This window comes from Rattus norvegicus, chromosome 3, assembly GCF_036323735.1.
Source record: "Rattus norvegicus strain BN/NHsdMcwi chromosome 3, GRCr8, whole genome shotgun sequence".
NCBI classification, from domain to species: Eukaryota; Metazoa; Chordata; class Mammalia; order Rodentia; family Muridae; genus Rattus; species Rattus norvegicus.
This window is the reverse complement of record NC_086021.1, coordinates 157709577-157735357: the sequence shown is the minus strand read 5'-3', so window position 1 is coordinate 157735357 and position 25781 is coordinate 157709577. Positions and strand designations below refer to the sequence as shown.

General features: G+C 37.7%; 1 protein-coding gene across 1 annotated transcript; it reads left to right on the top strand.

The window, feature by feature from the left end:
* The first annotated feature begins 972 nt into the window (after positions 1-972).
* LOC120101466 (cystatin-S-like) lies at positions 973-5994 on the top strand. Its single transcript, XM_039106089.2, has 3 exons — positions 973-1253; positions 4551-4664; positions 5691-5994. The coding sequence occupies exons 1-3, from the start codon at positions 1026-1028 to the stop codon at positions 5772-5774; spliced, it is 426 nt and encodes a 141-aa protein (XP_038962017.1). The 5' UTR covers positions 973-1025; the 3' UTR covers positions 5775-5994.
* The last annotated feature ends 19787 nt before the right edge of the window (positions 5995-25781 follow it).

The following is a 25781-nucleotide window of genomic DNA, read 5'->3' as shown; positions in this document are numbered from 1 at the left end:
ATATTGTGTGTGAGTGTGTGTGTGTGTGTGTGTGTGAGAGAGAGAGAGAGAGAGAGAGAGAGAGAGAGTAAAATTACCTGAGAGCCCAGAAGCACTGCTTCCACTTAGCAGGTTATTAAACTTTTTCTACTCTATCTGGATTATCAGTAATTATATGCTGATTTCAGGAAGAACATTAAGATTTTTGACCTCTGAGATATGACTCCAGCCCTGTGGCCCTTTTCCTTATGTATCTAATTCCTCTCTAATTAAACAGCCACAAGATATGTGACAAATGGTTATTTCCTGTCCTGGCCCTCTGACGAAAGAGTGTAAGCCATAAAGCTACCTTCAAGAAGCTTCCTCTAATAAATGTAATGACTGCTGTTAATGGGATGTCGAAACAAATCCACTTATATTTTTATAAATCACAGGTTGTTTCAGAAGTTTTGTCTCAGAAGAGGGCATTACTGAATGAGACTATTACTCTTGAAATAAAAACTTTCCATGAATACTTGTTTAATTTGAGCTTGGATGATACTGTTCTGTCAGGATCCTGAAGCCAATGAGTTTCTGGACCACAAAGTGTTCAGGTTAGATCTTTAAGTAATGTGGAAGCCAGAAAAGAGTGATAAATTTGGTGAAGCAAGAAAACCAACCAAATAAACCTAAAAGAATGAAGAATAAGATTTGTGGAGAAAGCTAGGGTGAAGAGATAATCTGGAACTTTGGGAGCATAAGAAATAGGTGAAATAGAGAGGTGATGGAGATGTATGGAATGGGAAGATGTGGCCCAGAATAAGAGAGAAGAGGATTAAGTTCTGGTACCGTTTAGGAAGAATCACAAGAGAGAAAATAAATAGTACAAAGGAGAAATAGTAAAAGGAGGGAAAAGGTGAAAAAACATACGGTAGTGGAAAGGAGCTAATGTAAACAAAGAACAGAGAATAAAAGGATAATGCATTTGAAGTCTGTACCCACTACCTGATCCAGGTTCACTGCAGTTCCTCTTCTAACGTTGGATCGAAAGCCATTTCAAGAAGAACATGGCCTACTTGCTCCATGCTCGACTGTTTCTGCTGACCACCTTCATGCTAGTTCTGAACCTGTGCACTTACCCTGTGATGAGTCACATTCCGGGTGGCATAGAGAAATCTAGCATGGAAGACGAAGGGGCCAGAGAATCACTGAACTTTGCTGTCAGCCAGTACAATGAAAACAACAGTGACTTGTACCTGAGCCGTGTGTTGGAAGTGAAGAATGTCCAAAAGCAGGTATGTTGTCCTTCATTGAGAAGGCCTGAATTATAGAGGGACAGGTATGTCTGTTTACTCCATCTAGCATTCTCGCCAACGTATTGCTGTCGGGTTCTAAGTCAGTCTGCTTTGTATCTGGTGAGTTGACTTGAACATATTGGCAATATTCACATGTTATGTACTTCATTATGTCTTTTAATGAGATATGTTCTGTCCTCTGAAAGTACATGTAGGTTAGTTTACCCAAATTGCAATAACTTGTTTTACTCCTTTGAAATGTAAGAGTATGATGCCAGTGTGTGCATGTCTGTTTCTTGCTAAACTTCTCCAACACACAAGAACAGTGGCTCTTCAGCAGATCTGGGAAAATCTTATTATTGTTAGTCTTCTTAAGGCTATAAATATTGCAAACACATAAATAAGTGACCACAAAAATATATTCTCACCACAAGTAGAATTACTTCTTGATATTTTTAGTATTTTATACAATTCATACGTTGTTTACGATATTAAACAATATAAGAACTTTTACAACTATAGCACAGGGGCTCTAATTCAATCCAGCATATATTTTTACTATTATATTTGATTGTCTTTAATCCAGATTCCTCCAATAGCTCAAAGATATGCATATCTTGGTTAACAATATCTACATGTATTGTTAGCAAACTCTGTATTTTTTCCATCGTGTAAAAATGCAATCTTTTATACATTTTAAAAGATTTTACAGATAAATGAAGAAACTGTTTGTAGAAAGATTTCTCATATAGAGAATCAATCAGTACCCATGATCCATTACTAGCCACTCTCAGAATGGCTTTAGGACCTCACAAATTTCTTTTGTCTGAACTTCCTTTCCTTAAAGATTTGCAGAGCTGTTTGTATAAACACTTGCACCCATCATGGTGATAAGCCTATATTTTTCCACTGCATTAAGGGATTGGTACTCTAATAGGATATTACTGAGTATGATATATCTGTTTGAATGATGAAAACCCAATGATTTTCCATACTGAAATGTAAAAGAGGCTTTCATTTATCATAAAGAATAAGTATATAGGCAAAAGACTATTTCTTTTGGCGTCTTCAGGTTGAAAGACAATGATGACTTAGATCCTATATGAGTCATTATAGTAGGAGTACCACTACACTTGAGGACTTTAGCTTCTTTTTCTCATGATTAACTTTGACTGTCCCAGGAATTGCCTTCAGAAAATTGTTCCTCTTCCACTTGTTCTGATATTTTGATCATAGTCTGGATTGCCTTCTCAATACTTGTGTATAGGAACATAGGGGAATCTACTTGAAGATAGCACAATGGAGAGGGCTGAAAAGAGATTGTTGCAAGAATAATCAGGGGTCAATAACCCATACTAGTGGATGTTAAGCCATAGGGTCAACATTCAAACAAGGAGAATATATAATTAGCAGTCCATCATATTTAAAAAAAAAACTTCGAAATCTAAAATCTAACTGAGACCATCTCCCAAGCACATGGTAGATGTTACTAGTATAAGTACAAACACACCAGTGAGTTATGATGCATCTAGGGAGAAACCTCTATTCTTCTTGCCCTTAATATTAATGATATAAAGAATAACCCAGTTATTCCCGTCTACAGCACTTTCATATGGACTCACATTTTCCTGTTCAGTCCTTAGTTATTTTACAAGAGTTCATAAAAGGAAACTAAATTGAGATCCTCTAGATTGCCAACGTAATTTTAATGAGAGTTAGATAAGTGAGTATTAAGGAAATTTCCCATTGGATTATGTAATTGCCTTCAGCAGATCATTGTGGATCCTGAGTCTCTTGAAAACTCTCTCATTATCCATGATTGAAACTTTAAATGATGAAATTAATGAGTGGTCATGAGAGTTAAGTGGTCTGGATACTTAAATAAAATGTTACTGAGACAAACTTCTCTCACCTCATGTGTTCGCTTGAACCTTTCTTCCATGCTAGTTTTTGGTTTTCGGTCAATATTTTGTTAATTTCTTGGTTCTCTAGATACTCTTTCATGTATAATGGACTGGAAACTATGAAAATCTGACTTTTAAATTAAAAATATCTACATAAACATCTTTATGCAGGCATATTATGACAACTACTAGAGAATCATAGAACATTGGACACTGAATAGAGAAGATGAATCTCATTTAATTAATATGAAGCTTAATGGTATATCAGGCATGTGATTCACTTAAGGGTTCATGTGGTTCTTAACACTTTGCCTGCTTTCCACATTTGCTTGTCTAGAAATCTGTCTGGATGATTCAGGGATTCTATGTGGGAAAAATATACAAACTAATTAAATAAATGATAAAAATCATACATGAAAATTCAACACTCAAACACATAGCTATTAATAGTTCTACTTTAAGGGAAGACAGTGTAAAAGTATATTTCTTTTGTCGTGAGACATTGTTTAAGTGAAGCACCCCATTCTTTATGTCCATGCCGGGAAGAGTTGGAATAAAAGGAAAGAATGGATTTCTTCCTCTCACAATGATTCAGTGAGTGCCCAGACACCACTCACTGGAACAAACCTACTTCTTCTTCTCTGGCTAGAGTCTCAAGTTAATCCTGTTGTTTAGCCTCCAGATATCACTGGTCCTCTGATCAGCCTTGAATTGATGAATACAATTTTTTAAAGATGTATTTATTTTATTTCCATGAGTATATTATTGCTACCTTCACACTCACCAGTAAAGGGCACATGATCAGTTACTGATGGATGTCTGCTACCCTGTGGTTGTTTGGAATTGAAATCAGAACCTCTGGAAGAGCAATCAGTGCTCATTTTTTTTCTTTTTTTATTGGAGTTATTTCCTTTTTCAATAATATTTTAGTTATTTATTTACATTTAAAATATTTTCCCTTTCCCAGTTTCCTGTCCATAAGACACCTATCTCCACCTCTTCCCCTTCTTCTATAAGGCTGTTCCCCGCCCCATTCACACTCACTTGTCTCTCTCCCTGACAATCCATTACACTGGGGGTCAAACCTTGGCACGAACAAGGGCTTCTCCTTCCATTGTTCCCCAGCAAGAACAGCCTCTGCTACATATATTATTGGTGGCATAGGTGAATCCATTTATAGATTTTTGGTTTATTCTCTGGAAACTCTAATTGGTAGACATTGTGTTCTCATGGGGTGATATTGCACCCTTACCTGCTGGTTCCTCTGAGCCACATAATTTTCCAAAGTATTAGAAACACTCTTCTCTCTGTGTTCTGATTCACTTACTGGAATTTAAAGGAGCTCATATGAAGTTCATTTCAATGTAAAAGTGAATCTTTAATTTATCCTTAGGTGGTGGGTGGAACCAAATTTTTCTTTGATGTGATCCTAGTCAAAACAAACTGTTTGAAGACCCAGGCTGACTTGACCAACTGTTCTGCCAAGGACCAGGCTGGTCAGCAGGAGGTAAGGCTATAACAATTTTGTGAAAGAAGATGTATGTACAACCTTGTGATTTAGGGAAAGTGCATTTGGGATGATATATATTCACAAGGAAGTATTTGCAAATGGAGGGGAAAACGTGTTTGTGTGTGTGTGTGTGTGTGTGTGTGTGTGTGTGTTGTTCAAAGTGTCTGGAATTTTCTTAGTCAAAAGTTCAAAGATACATAGGTGATAAAGGTAATATATATATATATATATATATATATATATATATATGTGTGTGTGTGTGTGTGTGAGTGTGTGTGTGTGTGGTGTGTGTGTGTAAATGTAGTGTACTTAGTTAAGAATACATCTAGGAAGTATTGACAGTATAAACAGCACAGGGGGAACAGGTATCTGTACATATAAATAATTTGAGTTTCCAAGTATGTTAAAATGTGAATTATGTGCTCCGAGATCACTGTAGTGTGGCTTAGTTAAAATGGAGGAGGTAGTAATAGTTTCCATTGTTGTGAAGAGATGTTTACACTTCCAACAAAGCTTCTGTCCACATTTCTCTCAATGAAAATCAGCCCATTGGTGCTGTCTTAACACACAATTCTGGCTTAAGCCTTGGGAGTTGTGCTTTGGAGATACAGGGCATTTGAGTACATTGGCAATACTCCCTGCCAATTTCCCTACTAGGAAGCTTTCAGAAATTTCTATTTCCCATATCCTAGGATGTACCCTGTCTGGAAGTGAGAGGGTCCTGTGTAGAGAATGTAACCTTCTGAGATGATTGAAGGAGTCATAGAATTATCCTTAAGGGGATGCTTTGACAAGAAAAAAAGTAGGGAATGCTTGTGACCCTTAACGGTAGACACTTGTCATATGGTAGATGGACATCATTATGCTGTCTATCACCAGGCACTTCTTAAGAAGGCTGAGTGCCGTATACTTGGGAGAGGTTGGTTTTTCATTCACCAGCCAATTTTTCTCAAACAGTTCTAGTATCAAATTTCATCCTACCATTACTAAGCACTAATCAACCTTCTTTGTTTACTTTTCTAGCATGAATTCTGCTCTTTTGAGGTATATGACGCCCCCTGGGAAAATGATATGGCCTTGATAAGCTCCAGCTGTCACAATATATAACTTAATGTCAAGTGGGGCAGTGCAGGGTGCAGATGTCTCTGCCATTGCCTCATCAATCCAGTGGATGACATATCCTTTATGAATGCTTACCAGTACCAACATCTGCAGTTGATTAGACTGCTGAGAATATAGCGCCCAAGTATCTTTCCCTTTATCTTTTTTTCTGAAAATGCCCACATTTGCTTGTCCTTTTCTTGCTCAATAAAATGTTCAAGAGCTATTTTTGTGTGACTGCAGCCTCAGAGTCTCTAACTTTATTAAATAGGAAAGATCCAAATGAGGGTCACATCCACATGTGTAGAGCAAATAAAGGTCTTATAACACTGATATTTTCCAAAATGTTGAGATGATAAAGAAAGTGAAGTGAGTAAAAGATTAATTTTTCTGACGAAGTGGCTCCTAGCAGCGAGGCAGTCCTCATGTACGCTTCCATAAGTGCTTTGGCTTAGTCCCTGTGCATGTCACAATGGCAGTGAAATACACAGGACATGCTGGACTTCATTTTCAGGGTCTGCCACACGGTATATATTGAGCTGCTGTGAAGCAATAGGTCATGATTTCTATGGCAGGAAAATGTCATCTGAAATTGGACATTTAGCTTTCCCTTGTTTGAGGGGCTTCAGGCCTTCAAAATTCCAGGACACTTTGGTCCCAGTTTTTGTGGCATCCGGGCACCATTGTGAGTCATATAAGGACCAAGAATGGAGTCATGGGATCGCACAATGAGGATAGTCTCTAGCATGGAGACATGGTTTGGAGTTCTCAGTTTGTTAATTGGTTATTGTCTTTAGTTTGGAGCACGTAGGATGGGTTCTGTCAGAAAAAGCTTTCTATATATTAAAAAGAGATAGAAGGTGTTTTCTTCTTTGTGTACATTGCTCTATGAGTAATATTCATTAGTAAATCTCCACCCAGACTCCAAAAAGGGTCGGGCATAAAACTACCTGTATTTATACATGTATTCACCTTTGATGTAACTTGTTGAAAGAGAGAAATGATAGGATGATCATAGGCCTTGTCTGCTCTGGTGTAGCATTAGAAATTATGTGCAGGGTAAACACTGAAGTTATATTCTATCACAAATTAGTTCTCACAATATGAAATTGGCGTTTCCAAAGTGCGATTTAAATGAATGCCAGCCCAGGGTACTGTATCTAGCAAAACTCTCAATTAACATAGATGGAGAAACCAAGATATTCCATGACAAAACTAAATTTACACACTATCTTTCTCCAAATCCAGCAAAGGATAATAAAGGGGAAAACCCAACAGAAGGAGGCAAGCTATAACCTAGAAAAAGCAAGAAACTAATCATCTCAGCAACAATCAAAGAAAAGAAAAGCACTCAAACATAATCTCACATCCAAATATGAATATAACTGGAAGAAATAATCACTTTTCCTTGTTATCTCTCAACATCAAGGGTCTCAACTCCACAATAAAAAGACGTAGAGTAACAAACAGGATACCCAACGAGGACACTGACTACAGGAAAAACATTTCAGAGAAAAAGACAGCCACTAACTCAGAGTGAAAGGCTGAAAAACAACTTTCCAAGCAAATGGGCAGAAGAAGCAAGCCGGAGTAGCCATTCAAATATCGAATAAAATCGATTTTCAATAAAAGTTATCAAAAAAGATAAGGTAGGACAATTTATATTCATGAAACAAAAAATCCACCAAAGTGGACTCTCAATCCTATCTATGCTCCAAATAAAAGGGCAACTACATACATTATAGAAATCTTGCTAAAGTTCAAAGAACACATTGCACCTCACACAATGATAGTAGGAGTTTTCAAAAACCCACTCTCATCAATGGACAGATCGTGGTAAAAGAAATTAAACAGAGATGTAGACAGATTAAGAGAAGTTATGAACAGAATGGACTTAACAGATATTTAAAGAAAATTCTATCCTAATGCAAAAGGATATACATTCTTCTCAGCCTCATGGTACTTTCTCCAAAATTGACCATATAATTTGTCATAAAACAGCCCTCAACAGATTCAGAAAGACAGAAATAATCCCATGAGTCCTATCAGACCACCATGGGTTAAAGCTGGTCTTCAAAAACAATACAGGAAGAAAGCATACATATACATGGAAGTTGAACAATGCTCTACACAATGATAACCTGGTCAAGGAAGAAATAAAAAAAGAAATTAAAGACTTCTTAGAATTTAATGAAAATGAACGTACAACATACACAAACTTATGTGACAGAGTGAAAGTTGTGCTAAAAGGAAAATTCAAACCTCTGAGTGCCTGCAGAAAGAAACAGGAGAGAGCATATGTCACCAGCTTGACAGCACACCTAAAAGCTCTAGAACAAAAAGAAACAAATACACCCAGGAGGAGTAGAAGGCAAGAAATAATCAATCTCAGAGGTTAAATCAACCAAGTAGAAACAAAAAGGACAATAAAAAGAATCAACAGAACCAAAAGTTGTTTCTTTGAGAAAAGCAATAAGATAGATAAACCCTTACCCAGACTAAAGAGAGGACACAGAGAGTGTGTCCAAATTAACAAAATCAGAAATGAAAAGGGAGACATAACTACAGAATGAGAGGAAAATCAAAAAAATCATCAGATACTACTACAAAGCCTATATTCAACAAAACTTGAAAATCTGCAGGAAATGGACAATTTCCTAGACAGATACCAGCTACCTAAGTTAAATCATGGAAAGATAACCATTTAAACAACCCCATAACTCCTAAAAAAATAGAAACAGTCATTAAAAGCCTCCCAACCAAAAAGAGCCCAATTGCAGATGGGTTCAGTGCAGAATTCTATCAGGCCTTCAAACAAGACCTCATACTGAGACTTTCCAAACTATTCCGCAAAATTAAAACAGACAGAGTGCTACTTAATTCCTTGTATAAAGCCACAATTACTCTTAAACGTAAACCACACAAAGACCCAACAAAGAAATAGAACTTCAGACCAATTTCTCTTATGAATATTGATGCAATAAGAATCAAAAAAAATTCTGGCAAACAGAATCCAAGAGCATCTAAAAACAATCGTCCACCATGATCAAGTAGGATTCATCCCAGGCATGCAGGGATGGTTTAATATATGGAAAACCATCAACATAATCCATTATATAAACAAACTGAAAGAAAGAAACAACATGATCATTTTATTCAATGCTGAGAAACATTCGACAAAATTCAACACCCTTCATGATAAGAGGCCTGGAAAGAATAGGAATTCAAGGCCCATACCTAAACAAAAAGCCATATACAGCAAACCAGTAGCTAACATTAAATTAAATGGACAGAAAATTGAAGCAATCCCACTAAAATCAGGGACTAGACAAGGCTGCCCACTAACTCCCTACTTACTCAATATAGTTCCTGAAGTTATAGACAGAGCAATCAAACAACAAATGGAGATCAAATTAAAACAGGTTGGAAAAGAAGAAGTCAAAATATCACTATTTGCAGATGATACGATAAGTGATCCCAAAGTTCCATTACAGGACCTCTAAACCTGATAAACACCTTCAGCAAAGTGTCTGGTATAAAATAAATTCAAATAAGTTAGGAGACTTCCTCTACACAAAAGAGAAACAAGCCGAGAAAGAAATTAGGGACACGGCACCCTTCATTATAGTTCCAAATATTATAAAAGACCTCGATGTGACTTTAACCAAGGAAGTGAAAGATCTATGTGATAAGAACGTCAAGCCTCTGAAGAAAGAAATTGAAGAAGACCTCAGAAGATGGAAAGATCTCCCATGCTCATGGATTGGCAGGATTAATATAATAGAAATGGCCATTTTACCCAAAGCGATCTACAGATTCAATACAATCCCCATCAAAATACCAATCCAATCATTCAGAGAGTTAGACAAAAAAATGTGCAAATTTATCTGGAATAACAAACAACTCAGGATAGCTAAAACTGTCCTCAACAGTAAAAGGACTTCTGGGGGGGGGGATCACTTTCCCTGAACTCAAGCAGTATTATAGAGCAATAGTGGTGGAAACTACATGGTATTGGTACAGAGACAGAGAGATAGACCAGTGGAATAGAATTGAAGACCCAGAAATGAACCCACACAACTATGGTCACTTGATTTTTGACAAAGGGTCCAAAAGTATCCAATGGAAAGAAGATAGAATTTTCAGGAAATGGAGCTGGTTCAACCGGAGTTCAGCATGTAGATGACTGCAGATCGATCCATGCTTATCCAAAGCTTAATTCCAAGTGTATCAAGGATGTCCACCTCAAACCAGGTACACGCAAACTAATAGAAGAAAAAGTGGGGAAACATCTCGAACAAGTGGGCACTGGAGAAAGTGTCCTGAACGAAACAGCAATGTCTTATGCTCTAAGGTCAAGAATTGACAAATGGGATCTCATAAAACTGCAAGCATCTGTAAGGCCAAGGACACTGTTGTTATGAAAAAAATAACAACTAACAGATTTGGAAAAGATCATTACCAATCCTACAACTGATAGAGGTTTTATATCCAAAATATACAAAGAAGTCAACAAGTTAGACCGCAGGGAGACAAATGACCCTATTAAAAGATGGGTTTCAGAGCTAAACAAAGAATTCACAGCTGAAGAATACCGAATGACTGAAAACATCTAAAGAAAAGTTCATCATCTTTAGTCATAAGGGAAATGCAAATCAAAACAACCATGAGATTTTACCTCACACCAGTGAGAATGGCTAAGATCAAAAACTCGGGTGATAGCAAATGCTGGCGAGGAGGTGGAGAAAGAGGAACACTCATCCATTGTTGGTGGGATTCCAGACTGGTACAACCATTCTGGAAATCAGTCTGGAGGATCCTCAGAACATTGGACATTGAATTACCTAAGGACCCAGCTATACTACTCTTGGGTATATACCCAAAACATGCCCCAACATATAACAAAGAAACGTGTTCCACTATGTTCATAGCAGCCTTATTTCTAAGAGCCAGGACCTGGAAAGAACCCAGAAGCCCTTCAACAGATGAATGGATACAGAAATTGTGGTATATCTACACAATGCTCAGCTATCAAAAACAATGACTTTATGAAATTCATAGGCAAATGGATGGAACTGGAAAATATCATCTTGAATGAGGTAACCCATTCACAGAAAAACACACATGGTATGCACTCATGGATAAGTGGCTATTAGCCCAAATGCTTGAATTACCCTAGGTGCCCAGAACACATGAAACTCAAGAAAGATTACCAATATGCGGATAATTCACTCCATCTTTTAAAGGGGAACAAGAATACCCTTGGTAGGGAATATGGAGGCAAAGATTAGAATAGAATAGAAAATGCCCCACATGTGGCTCCTACATATACAGCAAGCTAATTAGATAAGATGGACGAAGCAAAGAAGTGAAGGCCAACAGGAACCGGATGTTGATCTCTCCTGAGAGTCACAGCCAGAATACAGCAAATACACAGATGAATGCAAGGAGCAAACCCCTGAACTGAGACCGTAACCCCAGGTGAAGGAATTTTAGAAAGGTATAAAAGAACTTGAAGGGGCTTTAGCCCCCATATGAACAACAATGTCAACCAAAATGAGCATCCAGGAGTAAGCCCTTACCCAAAGACTATACATGGACTGACCCTGGGCTCCATCCTCATAGGTAGGAATGAATAGACTAGTAAGAGCACCAGTAGAAGGGGAAGTCCTTGGTTCTGCCAGGACAGAACCCCCAGTGAACTGGATTGTTCTGGGGAAGGTGTTAATGAGGGGAGAACGGGGAAAGAAACACCCTTACAGAAGGGGAGGGGAAGGACTTAGGGGCATGTTGGCCTGGAAACTGGGAAGGGGAATAACAATCAAAATGTAAATAAGAACTACTCAAGGTAACAAAGTTGGAAAACTAAAAATAGACCAAGAAAGGTGAAAACTCCATAACAGGCCCTCATTGATAACTGGGAAAGAACAAAACCCTCCTCATCCCTCACCATCAGTAACTTAACTCTCTGAGATGTCAAAATCCATCCTCATTCAAGAGAACAAATGGTTCCAAAATCTGAGCCTATGCTCAGGCACCAACATTAGGGTAATTAGTGGTCTTTGTTTCACATAAAAGAGAACAGTGTCTGACACAATACCTGATACCTTCCTGAATTCTGAGGACATATTTATTATTTGGAATTGCTAAATAATCTATATTGCAATCAGATAAATTTTAATATGCCTATACAGAGAAACCTCCTCTCTAGTGCATGCAAGTGAGCTCAACTGGGTCCTCACTGTTGACAATACCTACTAAGATATATATACAACCCTGTGTGAGAGAGAGCTCTCTGCCCCGACAGGTGGGCACTCCTAAGACTATAGAGGGAATGCGATCATTATTACTGCCCACCCCTGCCCACATCCCTGGCCCAAGAGGAAACAGTCTACAGCCTCTGTTAATTGGTAGATAGAGGCACTGGAGCTGCAGGTACCCTGCACCTGATACACCACCAGAACCTGAAGGGACCGGATCAACTCTTCTCTGCACCCAGATCCCGTGGGAGGGAGAGCTAAACCTTCAGAGAGTCAGACATCCCTGGAAGCCAGGAGACACTACACTCTGCCCACATTTCTGACTCCAGAGGAAAACAACAAACGCCATCTGGGACCCTGATGCACAGGAGATACCGAAAGGAAGGCACAGGTCCTCCTCGTTGCCGCACTTGAGGAGTGCACATAAGCAACACCCCACGAGCAAACTTCAGCCTCAGGACGACAGGTAAGTCCAACTTTGTGCTCCAAGTAACCTGCCTGGTGAACTCAGGACACAGGCCCAGAGGAACAGCTGAAGATCTGTGGACAGGAAAAACTACACGCCCGAAAGCAGAACACTCTGTTCCCAGAACTGGCTGAAAGAAAATGGGAAAAAGGTCTACAGCACTCCTGACACACAGGCTTATAGGAAAGTCTAGCCACTGTCAGAAATAGCAGAACAAAGTATCACCAGAGATAATCGAAAGGCGAGAGGCAAGGGCAGGAACCCAAGCAACAGAAACCAAGACTACATGGCAATATCCGAACCCAATTCTCACACCAAAGCAAACACTGAACATCCAAACACACCAGAAAAGCAAGATCTCGATTTAAAATCTAATTTGATCATGATGTTGGAGGAATTCAGGGAAGACATGAAGAACTCCCTTAGAGAAACTCAGGAAAACAAAAATAAACAAGTAGAAGCCTATAGAGAGGAATCAGAAAAATCCCTGAAAGAGTTTCAGGAAAACACAATCCAACAGTTGAAGGAATTAAAAATGGAAATAGAAGCAATCAAGAAAGAAAACAGGGAAACAACCCTGGATATAGAAAACCAAAGGAAGAGACAAGGAGCCTTAGATACAAGCATCACCAACAGAATACAAGAGATAGAAGAGAGAATCTCAGGAGCAGAAGATTCCATAGAAATCATCAAAACAACTGTCAAAGATAATGTATAATGGAAAAAGCTACAGGTCCAAAACATACAGGAAATCCAGGATTCAATTAGAAGACAAAACTTAAGGATAGTAGGTAGAGAAGAGAGTGGAGACTACCAGATCAAAAGACCAGTAAATATATTCAACAAATACATAGAAGAAAACTTCCCTAACCTAAAGAAAGAGATGCCCAGAAGCATACAAGAAACCTACAGAACTCCAAATAAATTGGACCAGAAAAGAAACTCCTCCCGTCACATTATAGTCAAAACACCATACACACAAAATAAAGAAAGAATATTAAAAGCAATAAGGGAAAAAGGTCAAGTAACATATAAAGGCAGACCTATCAGAATCACACCAGAGTTCTCGCCAGAGACTATGAAAGCCAGAAGATCTTGGAAAGATGTCATACAGACCCTCAGAGAACACAAATGCCAGCCCAGGTTACTGTATGCAGCAAAACTCTCAATTAACATAGATGGAGAAACCAAGATATTCCATGACAAAACCTAATTTACGCAATATCTTTCCACAAATCCAGCGCTACAAAGGAAAATAAATGGTAAAGCCCAACATAAGGAAGCAAGCTACACCCAAAAAAAAAGCAAGAAACTAATATTCTTGGCAACAAACCAAGAGAAGAAAAGCACACAAACATAACCTCACATCCAAATATGAATATAACAGGAAGCATTAATCACTATTCCTTAATATCTCTCAACATCAATGGTCTCAAATCCCCAATAAAAAGACATAGATTAAGAAACTGGATTCGCAATGAAGACGCTGCATTCTGTTACCTACAGGAAACACACCTCAGAGAAAAAGATAGACACTACCTCAGAGTGAAAGGCTGGAAAAAAACTTTCCAAGCAAATGGTTGGAAGAAACAAGCTGGAGTAGCCATTCAATATTGAATAAAATCAATTTTCAACTAAAAGTCATCAAAAAAGATAAGGGAGGACACTTCATATTCATCAAAGAATAAAATCCACCGATGTGAACTCTCAATCCTAAATATCTATGCCCCAAATACAAGGGCACCTACATACGTAAAAGAAAACTTACTAAAGCTCAAAGCACACATTGCACCTCACACAATAATAGTAGGAAATTTCAACACCCCACTCTCATCAATGGACAGATCACGAAAACAGAAATTAAACAGAGACGTAGACAGACTAAGAGAAGTGATGAACCATATGGACTTAACAGATCTTTATAGAACATTCTATCCTAAAGCAAAAGGATATACATTCTTCTCAGCATCTCATGGTACTTTCTCCAACATTGACCATATAATAGGTCATAAAACAGGCCTCACAGATAAAGAAAGATAGAAATAATCCCATGTGTCCTATCAAAACACCACAGCCTAAAGCTGGTTTTCAATAACAATAAGGGAAGGAAGCCCACATATACATGCAAGTTGAACAATGCTCTACTCAATGATAACCTGGTCAAGGAAGAAATAAAGAAAGAAATTAAAGACATCTTAGAATTTAATGAAAATGACGGTACTACATACCCAAACCAATGAGACACAATGAAAGCTGTGCTAAAAGAAAAACTCATACCTCTGAGTGCCTGCAGAAAGAAACAGGAGAGAACATATGTCACCAGCTTGACAGCACACCTAAAAGCTCTAGAAGAAAAAGAAGCAAATACACCCAGGAGTAGTAGAAGGCAAGAAATAATCAAACTCACAGCTGAAATCAACCAAGTAGAATCAAAAAGGACCATAGAAACAATCAACAGAATCAAAAGTTGTTTCTTTGAGAAAATCAACCAGATAGATAAACCCTTATCCAGACTAATGATAGGACCCAGAGTGTGTGTCCAAATTCACAAAATCAGAAATGAAAAGGGAGACATAACTACAGAATGAGTGGAAATTCAAAAAAACTCATCAGATCCTACTACAAAAGCCTATATTCAACAAAACTTGAAAATCTGCAGGAAATGGACCATTTTCTAGACAGATATCAGGTACCGACGTTAAATCAGGAACATGGAAACAACCCTATAACTCCTAAAGAAATAGAAGCAGTCAATAAAAGTCGCCCAACCAAAAAGAGCCCAGGTCCAGATGGGTTTAGTGCAGAATTAAATCAGACCTTCATAGGAGACCTCATAGCAATACTATCCAAACTATTCCACAAAGTGAAACAGATGGAGCACTACCGAATTCCTTCTATGAAGCCACATTACTCTTATACCTAAACCACACAATGACCCAACAAAGAAAGAGAACTTCAGACCAATTTCCCTTATGAATGTCGATGCAAAAATACTCAATAAAATTCTGGCAAACCGAATCCAAGAGCACATCAATAAAATCTTCAAAAATCTTATTTAAAACAGAAGAAAATGGGCATTGTTGACACAACTAATAGCCCAATACAATAAGAAGAGCTTAATTCAGATATATATATAATAAAAGACAAGAAAAGTTTTTGTAATCTATTTCAAGAGAATATTATTGTCCTACATAAAGTCCATAAAATCTTGAGAGAAAATAATGCATAGGATACTACTTTCAGCAAAGAGCAGATTAAATTCAGCATCATTTCATATATCGATGAGAAGTAAAAAGTGTAGGAACAGAAAAAAACAATTTAAAGAAAACTCCTAAAACCTAAATACTGTCATTGTTGTCATCATTGTCATTGTTTTCATCAGCATCAGCAGCAGCATCAGAAGTAGAAGGAGGAGGAGGAGGAGGAGGAGGAGGAGGACGAGCACGAGGAGGACGAGGAGGACGAGGAGGATGAGGAGGACGAGGAGGAGGACGAGGATGAGGATGAGGACGAGGACAAAGAGGAACAGAAGGAGGAGGCTGAGGAAGAGGAGAACAGGAGTAGGAGGAGAGAGAGGAGGAAAAGGAGGAGGAAGAAAAGAAGAAGTAGGAGTAGGCGGCGAGGAAGAGAGAGAAGAAGAGAGAGAATTAGGAGAAGAAGAAGAAGAAGAAGAAGAAGAAGAAGAAGAAGAAGAAGAAGAAGAAGAAGAAGAAGAAGAAGAAGAAGAAGAAGAAGAAGAAGAAGAAGAAGAAGAAGAAGAAGAAGAAGAAGAGGAGAAGGAGGAGGAGACAAGGACGAGGACGAGGACAAGAAGGAGCAAGAGGAGGAGGAGGAAGAAGTAGAAGAAGAAGTAGAAGAAGAATTACAAGAAGAATAAGTAGTAGTGGAATTAGTAGAAGATGACCCTGAATAAGAAGAAAAACGATTATTTCATGGCAAACAAGCAAAGGATCTAAAGTTCTCTATATTAAATAATTCCAAACACTGCAGCATGAAATCAACCTGTTGAAGAATTCAGATAAAGCAATGAAAGAGCATGAAGTGGATTGAGACATCAGGTTGAAGAAGAGCAATGACTATGACCCTTAATCAAATTTATATCACATAAGAGGTCTGGATACATTTTAAATACACTGTAATTGACAATTAAGAATGAAGCCTGGTTACTCAAAGAAGAAATGATCATAGGAATTTAAAGAACAACAAACAGCTGAGAAACTCCAAGAGAAGTATAACTCATTTTGAAGTCTTAACAGAATTTTTATGTTGAATATATATTTTGGAGTATAAGAGTATATTTAAAATGAGTTTTATATAACTCACTGACTTTTACTTTTGAATATTTTAATGTAGGTATAGGACTACATGAAATATGCCCAAAGAATGGGTAAAACATGAGAATATAATTGATACTATCAATTATTGTTTCACAAAACTGTCCCTTATTGTCATCAGGACATGTTTTGCATTTTAGACTGAACAGATTTTGACTTTATTCCTGTTAGCCGACCAAAAGTAACTGAAAAAATACCAAAAAAGAACATCATATTGGCCAGTACACTTGATTTCAACTTGTAAATCTTATGGGTCTGCCATATGTAATGGGACTGAAATAAAGTTAAAATAATATGACCATAAAAATATCAGGAAATTTAGTAATCATGCATTATTTTACTAGGTTAACATATAAGGGCCTTTCTACTCATGTGATATACATAACAAAGAAACCCAGTTTGAATATTATTTTTGTTAAGAAATGTTAATATCTATTCCTTGTAGTTATACACAATTGTGCCTGTGCTTTTCTGTGTGCATGCACGCATGTAGCTTTCGCTCGCTCTCTCTCTCTCTCTCTCTCTCTCTCTCTCTGTGTGTGTGTGTGTGTGTGTGTGTGTGTGTGTGTGTGTTTGTATGGGTGTGTATGTGTGTGTTGTGTGTGTGTGTGTGTGTGTGTGTGTGTGTGTGTATGAGTGTGTGTGAGTAAAGTAACCTGAGAGCCCAGAAGCACTGCTTCCATTTAGCGGGTTATTAAACTTTTTCTACTATATCTGGATTATCAGTAATTATATGCTGATTTCAGGAAGAACATTAAGATTTTTGACCTCTGAGATATGACTCCAGCCCTGTGGCCATTTTCTCTATGTATCTAATTCCTCTTTAGTTAAACAGACACAAGATATGTGACAAATGGTTATTTCCTGTCCTGGCCCTCTGAACAAAGAGTGTAAGCCAGAGAGCTACCTTCAGGAAGCTTCCTATAATAAATGTAATGACTGCTGCTAATGGGATGTGGACAAAAAATCCACTTACATTTTGATAAATCACACTTTGTTTCAGAAGTTTTGTCTCAGATGAGGGCATTACTGAATGAGACTATAACTCCTGAAATAAAACCCTTCCATGAGTACTTGTTTAATTTGAGCTTGGATGATACTGTTCTGTCAGGATCTCAAAGCCAATGAGTTTCTGGACCACAAAGTATTCAGGTTAGATCTTGCTCTTTTTTTTCTGAACTGGGGATCAATCCCAGGGTCTTTTGTTTGCTAGGCAAGTGCTCTACCACTGAGCTAAATCCCCAACCCCCTCAGGTTAGATCTTGAAGGAATGTGGAAGCCAGAGAAGAGGATAAACTTGGTGAAGCAAGAGGACCAAACAACTAAAGTTAAAAGAATGAAGAATAACATTTGTGGAGAAAGCTAGGGTGAAGAGATAATCTGGAACTTTGGGAGGATAAGAAACAGGGGAAATAGAGAGGTGATGGGGATGTATGGAATGGGAAGATGTGGCCCAGAATAAGAGAGAAGAGGATTAAGTTCTGGCACCCTTTAGGAAGAATCACAAGAGAGAAAATAAATATTAAAAAGGAGAAATAGTAAAAGGAGGGAAAAGGTAAAAAAACATATGGTAGTGGAAAGGAGCTAATGTAAACTAAGAACAGAGAATAATAGGTTAATGCATTTGAAATCTGTATTCACTACCTGATCCAGGTTCACTGCAGTTACTCTTCTAACTTTGGATCGAAGTCCATTTCGAGAAGAACATGGCCTACTTGCTCCATGCTCGACTGCTTCTGCTGACCACCTTCATGCTAGTTCTGAACCTGTGCACTTACCCTGTGCTAGGTCACATTCTGGGCGGCATAAAGAAATCTAGTATGGAAGACGAAGGGACCAGAGAATCACTGAACTTTGCTGTCAGCCAGTACAATGAAAACAACCGTGACTTGTACCTGAGCCGTGTGTTGGAAGTGAAGAATGTCCAAAAGCAGGTATGTTATCCTTCATTGAGAGGGACTGAATTATAGAGGGAGAGGTATGTCTGTTTACTCCATCAAGCATTCTTGCCAACGTATTGCTGTCGTGTTCTAATTCAGTCTGCTTTGTAAGTAGTGAGTCGACTTTGTCATATTGGCAATATTTACATGTTATGTACTTCATTATGTCTTTTGATGAGATATGTTCTGTCCTCTGAAAGTACATGTAGGTTAGTTTACCCAAACTGCAATAAATTGTTTTAATCCTTTGTAATGTAAGAGTATGATGCCAGTGTGTGCATGTCTGTTTATTGCTAAACTTCTCCAACACACAAGAACATTGGTCTTCAACAGATCTGGGAATACCTTATTATTGTTAGTCTTCTTAAACCTGTTGATATTGCAAACACATAAATATGTGACCACAAAAATATATTCTCACCACAAGTAGAATAACTTCTTGATATTTGTAGTATTTTATACAATTCATACCTTTTTTTGATATTAAACAATATAAGAGCTTTTACAACTATAGCACAGGGGCTCTAATTCAATCCACCATATATTTTTACTATTATATTTTATTGACGTTAATCCAGACTCCTCCAGTAGCTCAAAGATATGCATATCTGGGTTAGCAATATTTACATGTATTGTTAGCAAACTCTTCAGTGTATATTTTCCATTATGTAAAAATGCAGTATTTTATACATTTTAAAAGATTTTACAGAGAAATGAAGAAACTGTTTGTACAAAGATTTCTCATATAGAGAATCACTCATTACTTTTGGATCCATTACTAGCCACTCTCAGAATGCCTTTAGGTTTTCACAGACATAACAAAGACACGTGTTCCACTATGTTCATAGCTGCCTCATTTCTAAGAGCCAGAACCTGGTATGAACCCAGAAGCCTTTCAACAGACAAATGGATACAGAACATGTGGTTTATCTACACAATGCTCAGCTATCAAAAAAATGACTGTGAAATTCTTAGACAACTGGATGGAACTAGATAATATCATCTTGAGTGGAGTAACCCATTCACAGAAAAACACACATGGTATGCACTCACTGATAAGTGGCTATTAGCCCTAATGCTTGAATTACCCTAGGTTCCAAAACACATGAAAGCTTACCAATATGCGGATACTTCACTCCTTCTTTTAAAGGGGAACAAGAATACCCTTGGTAGGGAATATGGAGGCAAAGATTATAATAGAGGCAGAAGGAACACCCATTCGGAAACTGCCCCACATGTGCCCCATACATATACAACCAGCTAATTAGATAAGATGGATGAAGCAAAGAAGTGAAGGCCAACAGGAACTGGATGTTGATCTCTCCTGAGAGACACAGCCAGAATACAGCAAATAAATAGATGGATGCGAGCAGCAAACCAATGAACTGAGACCGTAACCCCTGTTGAAGGAATTTTAGAAAGGTCTAAAAGAACTAGAAGGAGCTTTAGCCCCCATATGAACAACCATGTCAACGAACCAGAGCTTCGAGGACTAAGCCCCTACCCAAAGACTATACATGGACTGATCCTGTGTGACACTGTGCTCCATCCTCATAGGTAGGAATGAATAGCCTAGAAAGAGCACCAGTGGAAGGGGAAGCCCTTAGACCAGAAAAGAAACTCCTTCCACATTATACTCACATTGCAGTCAAAACACCAAATACACAAAATAAAGAAAGAATATTAAAAGCAATAAGGGAAAAAGGTCAAGTAACATATAAAGGCAGACCTATCAGAATCACACCAGAGTTCTCGCCAGAGACTATGAAAGCCAGAAGAACCTGGAAAGATGTCCTACAGACCCTAAGAGAACACAAATGCCAGCCCAGGTTACTGTATCCTGCAAAACTCTCAATTAACATAGATAGAGAAACCAAGATATTCCATGACAAAACCTAATTTACACAATATATTTCTACAAATCCAGTGCTACATAGGATAATACATGGTAAAGCCCAACATAAGGAAGCAAGCTACACCCTAGAAAAAGCAAGAAACTAATCTTCTTGGCAACAAAACAAAGAGAAGTAAAGTGCACAAACATAACCTCACATCCAAATATGAATATAACAGGAAGAAATAATCACTATTCCATAATATCTCTCAACATCAATGGTCTCAAATCCCCAATAAATAGACATAGATTAACAAGTGGATACGCAACTAGGACCCTGCATTCTGCTGCCTACAGGAAACACACCTCAGAAACAAAGACAGACACCACCTCAGAATGAAAGGCTGGAAAAAAAAAAAACTTTCCAAGCAAATGGTTGGAAGAAAGAAGCTGGAGTAGCCATTCAATATCGAATAAAATCAATTTTCAACTAAAAGTCATCAATAAAGATAAGGAAGGACACTTCCTATTCATCAAAGAAAAAATCCACCGAGATGAACTCTCAATCCTAAATATATATGCTCCAAATACAAGGAAACCTACATATGTAAAAGAAACCTCACTAAAGCTCAAAACACACATTGCACCTCACACAATAATAGTAGGAGGTTTCAACACCCCACTCTCATCAATGGACAGAACATGGAAAGAGAAATTAAACAGAGACTTAGACAGATTAAGAGAAGTCATGAACCAAATGGACTTAACAGATCTTTATAGAACATTCTATCCTAATGCAAAAGGATATACATTCTTCTCAGCACCGCATGGTACTTTCTCCAAAATAGACCATATAATAGGTCATAAAACAGGCCTCAACAGATACATAAAGATAGAAATAATCCCATGTGTCCTATCAGAACACCACGGCCTAAAACTGGTTTTCAATAACAATAAGGGAAGAACGCCCACATATACATGGACGTTGAACAATGCTCTACTCAACCATAACCTGGTCAAGGAAGAAATAAAGAAAGACATTAAATACTTCTTAGAATTTAATGAAAATGAAGGTACTACATACCCAAACCTATGGACACAATGAAAGCTGTGATAAGAAGATAACTCATACCTCTGAGTGCCTGCAGAAAGAAACAGGAGAGAGCATATATCATCAGCTTGACAGCACACCTAAAGCTCTAGGACAAAACAAAAAAACATATACACCCAGGAGGAGTAGAAGGCAGGAAATAATCAAACTCAGATGTTAAATCAACCAAGTAGAATCAAAAAGGACGATAGAAAGAATCAATGGAATCAAAAGTAGTATCTTTGAGAAAATCAACCAGATAGATAAACCCTTATCCAGACTAATGATAGGACACAGAGAGTGTGTCCAAATTCACAAAATCAGAAATGAAAAGGGAGACATAACTACAGAATGAGTGGAAATTCAAAAAAATCATCAGATCCTACTACAAATGCCTATATTCAACAAAACTTGAAAATCTGCAGGAAATGGACCATTTTCTAGACAGATACCAGGTACCGACGTTAAATCAGGAACAGATAAACCATGGAAACAACCCTATAACTCCTAAAGAAATAGAAGCAGTCAATAAAAGTCGCCCAACCAAAAAGAGCCCAGGTCCAGATGGGTTTAGTGCAGAATTAAACCAGACCTTCATAGAAGACCTCATAGCAATACGATCCAAACTATTCCATAAAGTGAAACAGATGGAACACTACCGAATACCTTCTATGAAGCCACAATTACTCTTATACCTAAACCACACAATTACCCAACAAAGAAAGAGAACTTCAGACCAATTTCCCTTATGAATGTCGATGCAAAAATACTCAATAAAATTCTGGCAAACCGAATCCAAGAGCACATCAATGAAATCTTCAAAAATCGTATTTAAAACAGAAGAAAATGGGCATTGTTGACACAAGTAATACCCCAAGACAATAAGAAGAGCTTAATTCAGATCTATATAATAAAAGACAAGAAATGTTTTTGTAATGTATTTAGAGAGAATATTATTGTCCTACATAAAGTCCATAAAATCTTGACAGAAAATAATGCATAGGATACTACTTTTAGCAAAGAGCAGATTAAATTCAGCATCATTTCATATATCGATGAGGAGTACAAAGTGTAGGAACACAGAAAAACAATTTAAAGAAAACTTGTAAAACCAAAATACTGTCATTATTGTCATCATTGTCATTGTTTTCAGCAGCAGCAACAGAAGCAGCATCAGAAGTACAAGGAGGAGGAGGAGGAGGAGGAGGAGGAGGAGGAGGAGGAGGAGGAGGAGGAGGAGGAGGAGGAGGAGGAGGGAGAAAAAGAGGAGGAGGGGGAGGAGGAGGAAGAGGATGAGGATGAGAACGAGGATGAAGAGGAACAGGAGGAGGAGGCGGAGGAAGATGAGAACAGGAGTAGGAGGAGAAATAGGAGGAAAAGAAGGAGGAAGAAAAGAAGTAGGAGTAGGAGGCGAGGAAGAGAGAGAAGAAGAGGGAGAATTAGGAGAAGAAGAAGAAGAAGGAGGAGGAGGAGGAGCAGGAGGAAGAGAGAGAAGAAGAGGGAGAATTAGGAGAAGAAGAAGAAGGAGGAGGAGGAGGCGGAGGAGGAGGAAGAGGAAGAGGAGGAAGAGGAGGAGGAGGACGAGGACGAGGACGAGGACGAGGAGGACGAGGACGAGAATGAGGACGAGGAAGAGGATGAGGACAAGAAGGAGCAAGAGGAGGAGGAGGAAGAAGTAGAAGAAGAAGTAGAAGAAGAATTACAACAAGAACAATAAGTAGTAGTGGAATTAGTAGAAGAAGATGACACTGACTAGGAAGAAAAACGATTATTTCATGGCAAACAAGCAAAGGATCAAAAGTTCTCTATAATAAATAATTCCAAACACTGCAGAATGAAATCAACCTGTTGAAGAATTAAGATAAAGGAATGAAAGAGCATGAAGGGGCTTGAGACTCCATATGAACAACAATGCCAACCAACCAGAGCTTCCAGGGAATAAGCCACAACCCAAAGACTATACATGGATTGACCATGGGCTCCAATTGCATAGGTAGCAATGAATAGCCTTGTAGGTCACCATTGGAAGGGGTAGCCTTTGGTCCTGTGAAGACTGAATCCCCAGTGAAGGGGATTGTTGGGGGAGAGTGATAATGGGGGGGAGGTCAGGGAGGGAATACCCATAGAGAAGGGAAGGAGAGGGTTTGGGGGATGTTGTTCTAGAAACCGGGAAAGGTAATAACAATTGAAATGTAAATAAGAAATATCCAATTTAATAAAGATGGGGAAAAAGGTATTATAATATGAAAAGGTATCTCATGAGGACAAAATTCTGGGATTCCTATTGTGAATATGGTGAAAGAATAGTGAACCTGACAACTCTGAAACATCTGAGAGAATATTCAAATATTAATTGGCTAGATTAAGTGGGATATTAGCACATGTGTGATTGAGTGTATCAATTATTATTTGATATAAAAAGGTGTAATACACTGTTGTTAAATTATGAGCTACCTCTCCATGATTTTTTTCTAAACTCTAACTCATTTTAGATGAAATATGTGTAAATCAAAGGACAGAAGATAATTGAATGCACGTTACAATAAATTCACTGTGAAGGTCAGGGAGGAACGTATCAACCAACATTCAAGTAACTTCCTTTACAAATGTAATGACTGGTGCTAATGAGTTGTGGAAAGATAATATCCTACCATTGTCCCAGTGAAAGGTTGTTTCATCATATTGCCAAAAATGTTACCTAGAAAAGGGCAGAACTGAAAGTTCGTGGAACCTTTGCAATATCATCTTTAGAGGACAATTGTAGAACATAACACTGGATACTTCTGCCCTCTCCGAATATTAAAGAAATAAGCTTATGATACAGAAATTGTTAAATCATGAAGGTATATGCATTTGAATGCTCAAATAAAAGTTACAACTTGTGTAGGATATGGTTATCAACTTAGTAAAGATCAAAAGGGGACAATGTATATTGCATACTATTGTGAAGGAAGTAGAGTGAGGTCTTAGAATTTTAAGAGTGTAAGAAAAATGGTTACATACAGAAGAGATTCAGAACTAGGGGGCAAGTTCCACAAGTTGGACACCAAAACATGAAACAGAAAAAAAGCCATATCTTGAGTCCTGTATGGTCATACGAAGAGATAGAAAATATAGTGTGAAGAAAATGCGAGTATTGTTTTTGGTATAATTAACAAGGAGTAAGGCCAGATAGAATTGTGTGAGCTTGCGGGCAAAAACCAAAATGAACCAAACTGTATATCATATTTTTCTCATCTACTACATCCTTCATATATTTTTTCTGTATCTTCTCTCTAAAATATTTGTGGGTTCTTCTTTAAATTTTATACAAAAGTACACAGAGAATCATGCAATTGATTATATAAATTCAACCTGAGTGTTCTAGTTACTGTGGCTTATTTGTCTGATTTTACTGGGGAATATGTCATAATGTAAGACCCCAAGCTGACACATCATTTTCATAGGCTGATTCTCAATGGGTAGTCAGTAATTTCATACAGGTCTTCAAATGTGCTGGAAGTTTTTGAGATTTCCTGATCTCTTCTAAAATGAGAAGAGCTATTTTGCATGTTTTGTTAAAAAAGCCATACTTGTGAGTACACTTCTGCATGTATATACAGATATATATAAATACATATGTGTACCATATCGTCCACATTAACTGAAATGATCATGCAGTGTTCATTCATTTACATTTATGTCTACATTTGTATTTCATACATGGTATTAGCACAACCACAAAAAAGTGAATCAAATGATGTGAATTAAAAATACACAGAAAATGGCCTATGTGCCCATGAATATTTAATTTTTGATAAAGGAACAAAACTATGCAATGTAAAAAAGGAAACATAATAAACAAATTATTCTATAATAGGTGGAAGTCTGGATGTAAAGAATACAGATAGTCAACATTATTACCTTGAACAAAGCTCAAGTTACACTGAGATAAAGACCAAGACATATTACAAGACACAGTAAATCTACTAGAAGAGAAAGTGTGAAATTGCCTTGAATACATAGGCAGTAGAAGTAATTACCTGACTAGAACACCAATAGTGATAAAAAAAAGTTTTTTAGTTTTAAAGGAAAACCCAAAAATTAACC

What these genes read in the sequence shown, in the direction of transcription:
- LOC120101466 (XM_039106089.2), top strand. Translation starts at nt 1,026, where the DNA reads ATGGCCTACTTGCTCCATGCTCGACTGTTTCTGCTGACCACCTTCATG. An exon ending in TGAAGAATGTCCAAAAGCAG is followed by an intron (nt 1,254 to 4,550) that starts GTATGTTGTCCT and finishes ATTTATCCTTAG; the next exon opens with GTGGTGGGTGGAACCAAATT. An exon ending in ACCAGGCTGGTCAGCAGGAG is followed by an intron (nt 4,665 to 5,690) that starts GTAAGGCTATAA and finishes TTACTTTTCTAG; the next exon opens with CATGAATTCTGCTCTTTTGA.